Genomic DNA, 13,785 nt, shown 5'->3' on the forward strand with positions numbered 1-13,785 from the left:
AATCTTAAGAGTAAATAGAATTTGCTTAACCTTCTTAAAATGCAAACTTAAGAAATTCTAGAAAGAACTCATGTTATTGCATGTCCTTTTAATTTAACATATTTCAACCCAAATCCTTTTCTGTCTCAACATGACTTTCTGAGGTATGTACAATTTATCCAATATATTTTGAAGATCTTTGATATGAAAGACAGAATGAAGGTTTACAAATATAAGATATGGATTCTTCTTATATTTAGAAGGAGAGCCATGTACAAAATCACCCATAGCATGAGGCAGAATATCATAATTGCTCTGCTAGTCACTGGAACACAGAGCAAGGAGAAAAATTCTAGCTGAGTGGATCAGGGAGGTCTTCATGGAGGAGGTAGTATTTTGTCTTGTCTTTAAGAGTAGGAGCCGGGCATGGTGGCTCACACCTGTAATCCTAGCACTCTGGAAGGCCAAAGTGGGAGGATTACTCGAGATCAGGAGTTGGAGACCAGCCTGAGCAAGAGCGAGACCCCATCTCTACTAAAAAATAGAAAGAAATGATTTGGACAGTTAAAAATATAGATAGAAAAAATTATCAGGGCATGGTGGCACATGCCTGTAGTCCCAGCTACTCGGGAGGCTGAGGCAGTAGGATTGCTGGAGCCCAGATGTTTGAGGTTGCTGTGAGCTAGGCTGACGCCACGGCACTCTAGCCCGGGCAACAGAGCGAGACTCTGTCTCAAAAAAAAAAAAAAAAAAGAGTAGGATTTGTGCATGGAAGAAACAAGAAGAAAAATGTATGACTAAAGGCATAGGGTTTATGTTGGGACCAGTGAGAGTTTGGCATGTGTAGGCATTGCTCTCTGTTGGCAAGAGGAGAGTGTGATAGTAGATAAGATTGGAGGGATGGACAAGATTCTTCAAGAGAGACTTGGATCAAATTTGAATTTTATCCTGTAGGCACAGGGAGCCATTGAAGAGTTTTAATCTTAAAAGTACCATGATCATAGCTGTGCTTTTTAAGATTAGGAAAAAATGGATTGATCTACCAAAACGTGAATGGAAACATTTATTTTGGTTCCTGCTCCACCTTTTATTGTTAACGTCATCCCAATAGTGGTAGTTCTTCCTCCTTCATTCTGAAATACATGTAGAGAAGAAGAGGAAATAGACTTTTTTTTTTAAGAGACATTGTCTCACTTTGTTATCCATATGATCTATAAAAGCATAGAGACTGTACCTGACACATAGTAAATAAATATGGTGCTGTGGGAACACATAAAACATTCCCTGACAACTTCATAAGGAATAAGATACTAATTTGTTTCCTTCAAGTTGAAGGAACTACCTAAACTCCTGATTTAATGAGTTAAAAGTTTATTACTGTAATTTAACAGCATATTAATCTAACACCATTGGAGTGTAGGCTAGAGTGCAGTGGTGCAGTCATAACCTGCCTCGAACTCCTGGGCTCAAATGGTTCTCCAGCCTCAGCCTTCCAAGTAAGTAGGACTATGGCTATGCGCTACCACACACAGCCAATTTTTAAACATATTTTGTAGAGATGGAGTCTCACTATGTTGTCCAGGATGGTCTTGAACTCCTTGCCTCAAGTGATCCTTCCCCCTCAGTCTCCCAAAGTGCTGGGATTGCAGGCATGAGTCACTGCACCTGGCCAGATTTTTTTTTTTTTAAGTAGAAAGACAGAAAGGTAAGTGAAGAGGAAAGAAATGATTTTTTTTTTCTATACTAATTTCTTCCTACTTTGTTTTCTAGTGGAAAAATATAAAATTTACTTTGCAAGAACACTATGTAGGTTGTTACTGGCAGATGTTCTTTTAAGTTCTTACTTTTGTTTCAGTACACAATATTCTCAAGAAATGATGTTACAGCCACTTTTTACAATGGTATAGAGTTAATCTCCTGTAAAGGTGATAAACTGTTTTAACTTGAAGGAAACCAATTAGTATCTTATCTCTTATGAAGTTGTTGAGGAATATCTTATTTGTTCTCTTAGGAACATATTTATTGACTATGTGTTAGGCACAGTCTCTGTCCTTTTAGAGTTTATATTCTAGGAAGGAAGAAAGATTTTAAATAATTACAGTTATTTAATTAAAATCCCAATAGGTGCTGTGAGCGTAGGAAAAGAATAAGGTATTATGAGATTATGTGTCAGGGGACTTGGCTAATTCTAGGAATCAGGGAAGTATTTTCTGAGGGAGAGATATTTAAGCCAAGACCTAATGTTGTGGGCATTATCCAGATGAACAGCTGATATAAAGGCCTCAGTTGGGAGGGAGCATGGCATCTTTGAAGAATTTTTTTTTTTTAAATGGTAAGTATGGCTGGTATATGGAGTAATAAGATTAGAGAGGTAAGACCACACACTCAGATTAGATGTAATCTGAGTACAGAGGGTGGCAATTAAAATAGGATCCTATCCTTTCCTTTTTTTTCCTCTTTCCTTTCCTCTCCCTTTCCTTTCCTCTTTCCTTTCCCTAGATGGGTCCTCTCTAGGTTGCTCAGGCTGGTCTCAAACTCCTGGCCCTCAAGTGATACTCCTGCCTTGGCTTCCCACAGTGCTAGGCATGAGCCACGTGCCTGGCCTAAAATAGAGTTTTAAAATGAGAAAATGAGTACTCTGACTATAATGTGGAAAAATAGATTAGAAAGCAGGTAAGAAAAGAGATGAGCAACTAGTTGGAAGGTATGCTATTGTTCTGGTGAGAGAGGATGTTGACATGGACGTGGCTGGTGGTAGCAGAGATGGAGGGACAGATATAGGAGGAGATTCATCAAATTGCAGAAGGGATGGGAAGAACATATCATGGAACACCCTGGTTTCTGGCTTGTGCAGCTATTTAGAGAGTGGTTTCATCCATGAGATAAGGCCCATGTTTGTTGGGGGAAATACTGAATTCGATTTTGGCCATATTGAGTTTGAAGTATGTGTGTTGACACTCACGTGGAAATACTGAGTAGGTAGTTGGATACATGGAAGTGGAACTTAAGTCTAGGTATGCCCAGGTCTAGGTTTCATGTTTTAGAATGAAGACCTTAGTAATTCTTTCGTATACAGAACACATCAGGTTGAATTAAAGGGTTGAATCAAGAGGAAGTGCCATTAGGAGTGCCTTCTCCCATTTAAGTGCTACCTTGTGAGAAATCTTGACATTGAATAAATTACAAATAGCTGTTCTAGCAGATGTCTCCACAAAGTGACAGTTCTTGTATCATGTTTACTTTGGTTTTGTTGCTCTAGATTGATCGTACTAAAAAACCGGCAGTCAAATTGCCTGACGATCATAGAGTAAAATCTGAAAGTACAGATCATGAGCAACAGTCTCCTCAGAGTGGAAAAGTTGTTCCTGATCGTTCCACCAAGCCTGTAGTTCCCTCTTCCACTGTCATGTTGACAGATGAAGAAAAAGCCCGTATTCATGCAGAAACTGTTCTTCTAATGGAGAAAAACAAACAAGAAAAAGAACTTCGGGAAAGGCAGCAAGAGGAACAGAAAGAGAAACTGAGGAAGGAAGAACAAGAACAACAAGCCAGAAAGACACAAGAAGCTGAAGAAAATGAAATTGCAGAGAAGCAACAAAAAGCAAAAGAAGAAATGGAAAAGAAAGAAGGTGAACAGGCTAAGAAAGAAGATAAAGAAACCTCAGCAAAGAGAGGCAAAGAAATAACAGGAGTAAAACGACAAAGTAAAAGTGAACATGAAACTTCTGATGCCAAGAAATCTGTGGATGATAGAGGGAAAAGGTGTCCAACCCCAGAAGTGCAAAAAAGGTCAACAGGAGATGTGCCCCATGCATCTGTGACGGGGGATTCAAGTTCAGGCAAGGTAAGCAGAAACGAACAGTATAAATTACCAGGGAAGTAAAGTCAAGTGTATGTAAGAAGGTGGTAACACCAGTGGCATTCCATAAACAGGGCAGACATTTTGAATAGTTTTTTCAGGGATGGTAGAGTGTTCTCATCCATCCACCTTAGCTCACCTACTCTCCTTCGAGGCAATGATATTTATGAAATGATTGGTTGGCACTAGAATTGCTTTTTGTGTCTTTGAGATAAATAGTTACATTCTCCCGCCTCAGCTTCCCAAAGTGTTGGGACTGCAGACATGAGCCACTGCGCCCAGCCTACATTCTTCATTTTTATGTTTGATGTATGATCTTCAAAAGACTAGAGTCTTTTATAATCTTTCTCTCAGTATGGAGAAGTTAGGTGCCAATACTTGTATGATAGAGTTTCTGTCTGGTTAGAATATGTCCAAAATTAGTGACATCTAAATGGCCCAACATTTATCTTTGCATATAATGATTTTTTTGGTCAGATCTATTTCATTTTGTTTCTTGCTTTTATCTATTCAGATAATATTAGCAATAACTCAATTAATGTTGCCTTTTTCTGCCTTTGGCCACACACCCAAAACTGATGCCCATAATTTTGGAGGACATTTCTCCTTGTTACTCTTTTTCAGTTTAGTATCATGCTTTTCTTTTTTTCTCCATTATGCAATTGACAATGCCTTTTCCTTTTGAATACTAAACTAGTTTTTATAATAGCAGGAAGAGTTATAGTCCTTTTTACGTATATGTAAATGGAAAAACAAAACAGTTTTTGGTAGTATGAAAATGACATGATGGAAGGTGAAATATCATCTCTACAGGAATGTCAGTTTCTATACTTCTCAAGTAGCAGTTCATGCATGTTACCAAAATTAACAATTCATATTAAAGCCACACTTATCCGGGGAACACATATCTGGTAACCTCTACTATCAAAAATACAGCTCTGATGCAAACACCTTCTAAACACCCAAAATTGGGGAAATGGAGCCCATGTACTAAAACTCTCTAACTTTATTCATAGGAGAATCAGAGCTTATGAGCTCTTATTTAAGATACAATTTATATATTATTCATTGAATAGCTACTATGTGCTATTTACTCTTAATGGTAACCCTATAAAGTATTTAATTTACAAGTGAAACTGTAGCTTAATGGTTAAGTATTTGCCTAAGATCATGTAGTGAGATTCCAATGCCACTTCCTATCCATCTTGCTACATTAGAGGCATGCAGTCTTTAGCATTCATTCATATTTGTGGGGTCATTTAGTATAGGTACCAATATCCCTACACATCTAAGTAAAATTAAGATTGCATTCCCTGTATGCTCCCTTAAAAAGTTGAGAAATATGTAATTTATTCTAGAATAAATTTTATTAAAATTATCATTAATTTTTTAATTTTTACTAAAGTCATTTATTTATTTATTTATTTTTGAGACAGAGTCTCTGTTGCCTGGGCTAGAGTGCCGTGGCGTCAGCCTAGCTCACAGCAACCTCAAACTCCTGGGCTCAAGCAATCCTACTGCCTCAGCCTCCTGAGTAGCTGGGACTACAGGCATATGCCACCATGCCTGGCTAATTTTTTCTGCATATATTTTTAGTTGTCCAGATAATTTCTTTCTACTTTTAGTAGAGACAGGGTCTCGCTTTTGCTCAGGATGGTCTCGAACTCCTGACCTTGAGCGATCCTCCCACCTCGGCCTCCCAGAGTGCTCGGATTACAGGCGTGAGCCACTGCGCCCAGCCTAAAGTCATTTTTTAATAAGACATAACATTAAAGTGATTTTTTTAAAGAATGTATGGTGTTAGAAGATACAGAGTTTGCATTTTTGAATATTGATCTGTATAAAATTCTATAATCTCTTCATCCTTGTAATACTTAAAATTTTTTTGGATCACAAGCCCTTTCAACGTAACCAAAATCATACGGTATTTAAATAAAAGAATAGTGTTCAAATGGGGCCATGGGGTTATGGTGAATATACACTAATGATTAGCATTTTATACTTGGCCACATGTTAACAACCAGTGCTTCATAATCTACTGTTTGTTTTTGAGACAGTCTCACTCTGTTACCCGGGCTAGAGTGCTGTGGTGTCAGCCTAGCTCACAACAACCTCAAACTTGTGAGCTCAAGCAATCCTCCTGCCTCAGCTTCCCGAGTATCTGGGACTACAGGCGTGCACCACCATGTCCAGCTAATTTTTTCTGTTTTTGGTAGAGACAGGGGCTCACTCTTGCTCAGGCTGGTCTCAAACTCCTGACCTCAAGTGATCCTCCTACCTTGCCTCCCAGTGTGCTAGGATTACAGGTGTGAGCCACCACACTGGGCCTGATTTTCATCTTTTTTTTTTTCTTCATTGATTCATCAGAGTTTTTAGTTATTTATCTTTAGTGTTCCAGATGGACTCAAAGGTATTTTGAATTTGATAATAAAATAGAATAAACTTTTCAGAGGTCTTATTTTTTTCCCTTTTACATTTTTAGTCTCATGAATTTGGTTGTATTAGCTAGTGATAGATAGGTTTATGTTGGGGAAAAGTTTTCTTTCACTTCTATAATTTTAACAATTTTACAGCCTAAGGCTAAGGGACAACCAGAAAGTAAAATTCTAAAGACAGGAAATTTTAGAGACAATACAGAGGATACCAAAAGAAATAAAGTAGTTCATTGGGGGGCAAAACCTGGGAAAAAACATTATAACCATGTGGTTATCTTTACCACATTGTCATGCTCCATTCTGAGATCGACTATCTAATGGAATCTTTGCCATCTTTGGTAGTTGTTGTTTGTTTTTACATGATTAATCCATTTATATATTAAAGGGAATAGAGTTTGTCTTCCTAAAGTTTGATAGTACATTCTATTCATTTTATGCAATTAAAAAATACTTGGGTCTTACTGTATGATCCAGCAATTGTGGCCTTACCATATGATCCAATGGTTGCCAGGTGCTGGGGAAAGGGGGAAATGGGAGTTATTTAATAAATACAGAGGTTCAGTTTTGCAAGATGAAAAGAGTTCTGGGGATTGATTACACAACAATGTGAATATACTTAATGCTACTAACCAGTACACCTAAAAATGGTTAAGATGGTGAATTTTATGTTATGTATATTTCATCGTAATTTTAAAAATACATTTTATAAGATATCTTTGCCTTTGTTTTTATTTAAGAGCTTAATCGAGGTATAATTTGCATACCATGAAATTTACACTTTTTTTGTGTACAGTTCGATGATTTTTAGTAATTTATAGAGTTGTGAAATCATTAACACAATCCAGTTTTAGAACATTTCCATCACACCAAAGAGACCCCTGTGCTCAATTTAGTTACTCCCTGTTCCCACCCTCAAGCCCTGGGCACTACTCAATCTACTCTTTGTCTTCCTAGATCTGCCTTCTCTGGGATATATATACAGTCGTCCCTCAGTCTGTGTGAGATTGGTTCTGGGACCTCTCACAGATACCAAAATCTGAGGATGCTCAAGTTCCTTATATAAAATAGTGTAGTATTTGCATATAACCTACACACATGCTCCTGTATACTTGATTAAATCATCTCTGGATTATTTATAATACCTAAAAGAATGTAAATGCTATGTAAATAGTTGTTATACTATAGTGTTTAGGGAATAATGACAAGAAAAAATGTCTATACATGTTAAGTACAGATGCACTTTTTTTCCCAAATATTTTTGTTTGGTTGAATCCATAGATGCAGAACCCACAGATATGGAGGGGCGACTGTACAGTCTATTGCATCTGTTTTCTTTCACTTAACATAATTTTTTGAGATTCATCCATGTTGTAGCATGTATCAGTAGTTCATTCCTTTGTATTGCTGAGTAGTATTGCATTGTGTGGACATACCGCATTTTATTCATTCATCAGTTAATGGACTTTTGGATTGTTTCTACTTTGGGGCTATTAAAAATAATGTTACTATGAACATTCAAATATAAGTCTTTCTGTGGAAATTTTTCATTTCTTTTGGGTAAATACCTAGCAGTGGAATTCTCTGTGTTTTGTTTTCAAGAAACTTTTTTAAAAACCTGGCAACTGTTTTCTAAAGTGGCTACCCTATCTCACATTCCCACCAGCAGCGTATGGTTCAGATTACATCTTGCCAATACTTGTGTCTTTTTGATTATAACCATCTTAATACCTATGAAATAGTATCTCATAATTTTAATTTTCATTTCCCTAATGAGTAATGATATTGAGCATCCTTTCATATGCTTATAGGCCATGTGTTTATCTTTGGTAAAACATGTATTCAGATCTTTTGCTTATTTAAAAATTGGATTATTGCCATGTTATTACTGAGTTATATGTGTTTATAATATTCTGGATAAAAATCCTTTATCAGAAATATGATTTGCAAATACTTTCTCCCACTCTGTGGCTAATCTTTTCATTTTCTTAATGGAGTCTTTTGAAGCACGAAAGTTTTTGTGAAAGTCCTGTCAGTTTTTTCTTATGTGGATCATGGTTTCAGTATTTTATCTTAGGAACTTTTTGTCTAACCTACATTCTTAAAGTAATGAAGATTTTCTCCTGTATTTTCTTCTTAAAGTTTTATAGCTCTAGTTTTTACAGTTAGATCTATAACTCATTTTAATTTTTGTTATTATAATGTGAGGTAAGGCTTTAAATTCATCTTTTTGCATGCGGATATTAAGTTGTCCCATTTGCCTTTATTTTGACAGAATTTTCTGATAGCACGCAGATTCTATTTATTACATGTTTATGTTCAACAGAGTGTGTATATTTTAAGACAGAATATAAAGATAGAAGTGGGTGGTTTCTCATCAGGCTTTTTTGCTATTATTATTAATTTTTTACTAAAGAGATAAAAATATCCAATTATATTGAAGTTGGTACCTTAATATTTTGATCTGAGCTGGGTGCAGTGGCGCTTGCCTGTAATCCCAGCTACAGAAGAGGCTGAGGTGGGAGAATTGCTTAAGGTCAGGAGTTCAAGACCAGTGTGGGCACCATAGTGAGACCTCATCTCTTTAAAAAAAAAATACATATATATACACATATATATATGTACACATATATGTGTGTATTGGTCTGTATTATATAACATTTCATCAATATTTTGTGGAATGAATAAAGATAGAAGAAACACTAGGAGAACAAGATGACTTAAGGTAGATTTAGAATAGACCATGATATGAAATTTTGTAGCCTGTCTTGTTTGCTTGGATCCATCATCGTCCTCCCCTTGAACTACCACCGAGGGCCAGCCACCCTCCACCCCACCATCATTACAGGCTTGTGCACACATTCCTTTCCCTTGGTGTAGTATAATATTTGGACTTTGAGGAAAAAATAGATGTTTTCTTTATTCTTGAACCTGTTTTTAAAAATATGAAGTGCAGCCAAGGCAAAGATTTTTGATTCTTTGGTACAAGTAGCTTAAGTTTGTATATGAAAAATTTAATTGAAAAATCAGATTGTTTTGTTTGTTTTTATGCTAGTCTCAACGAGAGCCTTTGACAAGAGCACGAAGTGAAGAAATGGGCAGGATCGTACCAGGATTGCCTTCAGGCTGGGCCAAGGTAAAAGTCAAATTTAGCACTGGAATCAATAACATAGTCACTATATTCTTTTAAAAAATACTTTTTATTTTGCTTATTTTACATCTTCTCTAGTATAGAATCAATTCTGTTTCTTCATCTTAGTGGATATAGTCTTTCCCCCTAATTATAGCAGGGTTAGATTTCTCAATACCCAGCCTAGGTTACTGTCTACAATATATGAACATTCTGGCATTTGTCATTTAGAAACAGTATATTATTTAAAACCTAGATTTCTCTGAAGTTTAATTATAGAAGTGATTATCACCATTTTATTCAAATGATTTTTTTCCAAAAATAAATTCGGCAGTAGAATACTTTGGAGTGATTTGTTTATATAGTTGTCATTTTTGGGTTTTGACTTGTTTTTTTCTTTTCCATCTAAGTTTCTTGACCCAATCACCGGAACCTTTCGTTACTATCATTCACCCACCAACACTGTTCATATGTATCCACCGGAAATGGCTCCTTCCTCCGCACCTCCTTCCACCCCTCCAACTCATAAAGCCAAGCCACAGATTCCTGCCGAGCGGGAGAGGGAACCGTCCAAACTGAAGCGTTCCTACTCCTCCCCAGATATAACCCAGGCCATTCAAGAGGAAGAGAAGAGGAAGCCAACAGTAACTCCAACAGTTAATCGAGAAAACAAGTACGTTTATCCCAACTCCTAGGACTGTTGTAATGTGCTATATTTTAAAACTTTTGCTGTAAATATATCAGCATTTTAATGTCAGGGAGTCAGAAATTTCTATGGATGGCTATACCAGCCATTGTTATTTACTATGGAGAAAAAAACAAATGAATAGAGAAAATGTCCTTGGTTTTCTTCCAAGTGCTAATTTAATATCATACCAGAGAGGATTATCATAAGTGTTAATGTAGATAATATAAAAGTACATATATTTTATGGCAGCATGCCACAGAACACCCACAAGTTTTTCATAGACCTCCTGTGGTCCCTAAATCTCCCTTTGAGGACCATAGGATTGTTCAGTTTGCCTTGTTGTAGTTTGCCTTGTTGTAGCAAACTGAACTTGAGTTCCAAACTTTTCCTTAGCAATAACGTGAGAGTGAAGTTTTTCTGTAGTATTAAAGTAACAAGCACTGTAGTGTATCAGCCTCTAATTCTTATTGTTCCTTTTTTCTTCATTGTATTTTTGCTATTCTAGAGATCACTGGCTTTATCAAGTTTCCCCAAACAGTATCTCATTTAGATATATTCCTGGCTTCATTCCTTTTAGAATCGTTTAATGCTCCTGGTCTAGGACTGATAGGGCTATGAGGAGATGATTTTCAAGTCTATGTATGACTTCTAATCTTTACTTTTGCGTTGAGGAAAAGGGGAAATACATAAAAGCATAAATAAATGGGTTTGTTTTCCATTTGTTTATACACATTCTCTTAATTACTAAGCAATTACAATTAGGCTACCTTTTTGGCCTCATTAATAACACTTCCCAAAAAAGTAGTTGAAATTTTTTTCCTCCTGAGAACTACACTGCCTGGCAAGGACTTATCTGAAGGAGCTTTTTAAAGTTCTGTTAATCTATTTACAGATTTTAGAGTTCATTATAATGAGTGGTGAGATTTAATTCCTTCTTGAATCATCATTCTTCTTAAAGACTATCATATGCAATTCATGTATATTTTTGTATGTGTTGAACAGAGAACACATGAGTACATGCACCTGTTCTCAATATTCCTTTTAGGGGTGGAAGAATGCTGGTGATTAATGAAAGAAAAGAAAAAAGACGTATCAGATTTTCCTGAATGCTACAGCAGCTCTAGTAGTTCATGTATAAATCAAATACACATTACATAATAAAAGTCTAAGAGGCATTGTCTAGCCCAGCGCTGTCCAGTAGTTCTTCTGTGGCTATGGGAATGTTCTGTATCCGTGCTGTCCAATATGGTTTTGGCCAATTTGAAACGTGGTTAGCGCAGCTGAGGAACTGAAGTTTTATTTAAATTTGACTAGATACCAGTGACTAGTCAACACCCCTCTAGACCTTAGGTAATAGTAACCAAATAACCTCTGCCTCCTTTAATATCTGTTCCACAGTAATATATTTTTTTGATTCCTTGTTTGGCATTCTGGTTGAGCTCAGGCATTTGACAGTGCCAAACTTTCTGGGATCATTTAAAAGAGCCTTCTCTACTTGAGCTCCTAGTTCATGAGAAGCTAGAGAATTTATCTCAGGTGTCTATAAGAACCATGGACCCACATAAGTTAAAGGTATATGTTTCATGGGAGAGTGTCAGAATACAACCAGTGTTAACCTAGATACTAAATGTCCTATAAGACCCAGCACCTTATGAGTTAACATATTAACTGTTTATAAGATACCTGTGGTACAGGTGTTAGAGTTTGCTGCCATTTGTAGAATGAACCTGAATTTCAGATGCTCTACATTTTAAGACATCTTGTAAACTTTTTCTTCCTCAGGCCAACGGGCTACCCTAAAGCTGAGATCTCAAGGCTTTCTGCTTCTCAGATTCGGAACCTAAATCCTGTTTTTGGAGGATCTGGACCAGCTCTTACCGGACTCCGTAATTTAGGAAATACTTGTTACATGAACTCAATACTGCAGTGCCTATGTAATGCTCCACATTTAGCTGATTATTTTAACCGAAACTGTTACCAGGATGATATTAACAGGTAAATAAATGTCTTACTTTTTGCATCATAATGTTAAAAGGATGATCTAACCACATTTATTATCTTAGTCCATTTTATGCTGCTATAACAAGATGTCTGGGTAATTTAGAAGGCACAGAAGTTTATTTTCTCACAGTTCTGGAGGCAGGGAAGGCCAAGATCAAGGTACCAGCATCTGGTGAGCCTTCTTTCTGCATCCTCACATAGCAGAAAGATGGACTGGCAAGAAAACAAACTTTATGTGAGGGTACCTAATCCCATCGTCATGGCCTGTTACCTCCTAAAGGCCCCACTTCTTAATACCATCACATGGGTAACACCTGAATTCTGAAAAGGACACATTCTAGCCACAGTGCTTACCACCCAGCTCCAGAGAAGTCAAATTAGGAAAGGGGAAAATATCTTTATTTGTAAGAATAATGTAGAGAAAAGCCTTCTCTGATTAGTAAAGGACAGATGGGATAAGAGCAGTGCAGGAAGACAGAACCTCACTGTCATCAGCTGGAGCCTGTTGATGAGGAGACCCTGCAGAGCTTGCAGCTGAAAGGAAAGCATGAAGTTGGAGGGGTGTAAGCAAAGTAAAATTCAGACGAGTGTTTGGTAATAAACCTGCGAATAAACGTTTTAATGGAGGGCTACAGTATGTGAATAGTTCCTTGTTGACATCAAGAATTCACTGTACCTTTAAAATTTTTCCTTTATTGCCTTTTTTGTAATGTTAATTTTTTTACATAGGTCAAATTTGTTGGGGCATAAAGGTGAAGTGGCAGAAGAATTTGGTATAATCATGAAAGCCCTGTGGACAGGACAGTATAGATATATCAGTCCAAAAGACTTTAAAGTCACCATTGGGAAGATCAATGACCAGTTTGCAGGATACAGCCAGCAAGATTCACAAGAACTGCTTCTGTTCCTAATGGATGGTCTCCATGAAGATCTAAATAAAGTAAGAAATCTGATATTTCTAAGTTGCAAAGGCTTTTTAGGGTTGCTTAGTAGCACTGTAGTCATTTTCATAGCAATTTAAAGTTCTTGTTGTCAGTCATTGTTCCGTGCTAGTTTATGTGAATATAGTGTTTTGTATAAGGCACAGAACTATAAAATTAATATATGTGATAAGTGTAATATTTGAAATGAAGTATATACAATTGGTATTTACTAACTCAAATGTTAACAGGTAGTATTGCTGAGAAATTTGCAAGTGTTAAAATAGTTGGAGGTAGTATTTGTGAACCATGTGTATGTGAAAGATCATAAACATACGATTTTATAAGATTAGCTATACACAGTTTGAGCATTTTTACTGTAGATTATATTTATATTATGCTATCTTCTTCTTTTCTCCCAATCCCTTGCTGAAAGTGGAATATGTCCTTATTTTTTTTCTAAAATAAGAATTACTCGGCCGGGCACAGTGGCTCACACCTGTAATCCTAGCACTCTGGGAGGTCGAGGCGGGAGCATTGTTTGTGCTCAGGAGTTCAAGACCAGCCTGAGCAAGAGCGAGACCCCGTCTCTACTAAAAATAGAAAGAAATTATATGAACAGCTAAAAAAATACATAGAAAAATTAGCCGGGCATGGTGGTGCATACCTGTAGTGCCAGCTACTTGGGAGGCTGAGGCAGGAGGATCACTTGACCCCAGGAGTTTGAGGTTGCTGAGTCATTTATCTATACATAAATGACTACCCTCCATTCGTAT

At 36.8% G+C, this 13,785-nt stretch overlaps 1 protein-coding gene across 5 annotated transcripts in view; it reads left to right on the plus strand.

Moving 5' to 3' along the window:
* The window catches only part of USP8 (ubiquitin specific peptidase 8), a 58,631-nt gene that overhangs the window by 40,779 nt on the left and 4,067 nt on the right, over window positions 1-13,785 (plus strand). For 4 of the 5 annotated variants that reach the window (XM_045529090.1, XM_045529099.1, XM_045529105.1 and 1 more), the window contains 5 exons: window positions 3,239-3,823; window positions 9,326-9,406; window positions 9,811-10,073; window positions 11,871-12,083; window positions 12,819-13,029. In XM_045529090.1, the coding sequence (XP_045385046.1) occupies window positions 3,239-3,823; window positions 9,326-9,406; window positions 9,811-10,073; window positions 11,871-12,083; window positions 12,819-13,029 (1,353 nt within the window). Of the gene's footprint in view, window positions 1-3,238; window positions 3,824-6,411; window positions 6,496-9,325; window positions 9,407-9,810; window positions 10,074-11,870; window positions 12,084-12,818; window positions 13,030-13,785 lie in introns of all 5 variants that reach the window. The other variant, XM_045529122.1, reaches the window with a different exon arrangement.

This window comes from Lemur catta, chromosome 1 (assembly GCF_020740605.2).
Source record: "Lemur catta isolate mLemCat1 chromosome 1, mLemCat1.pri, whole genome shotgun sequence".
Taxonomy (NCBI): Eukaryota; Metazoa; Chordata; class Mammalia; order Primates; family Lemuridae; genus Lemur; species Lemur catta.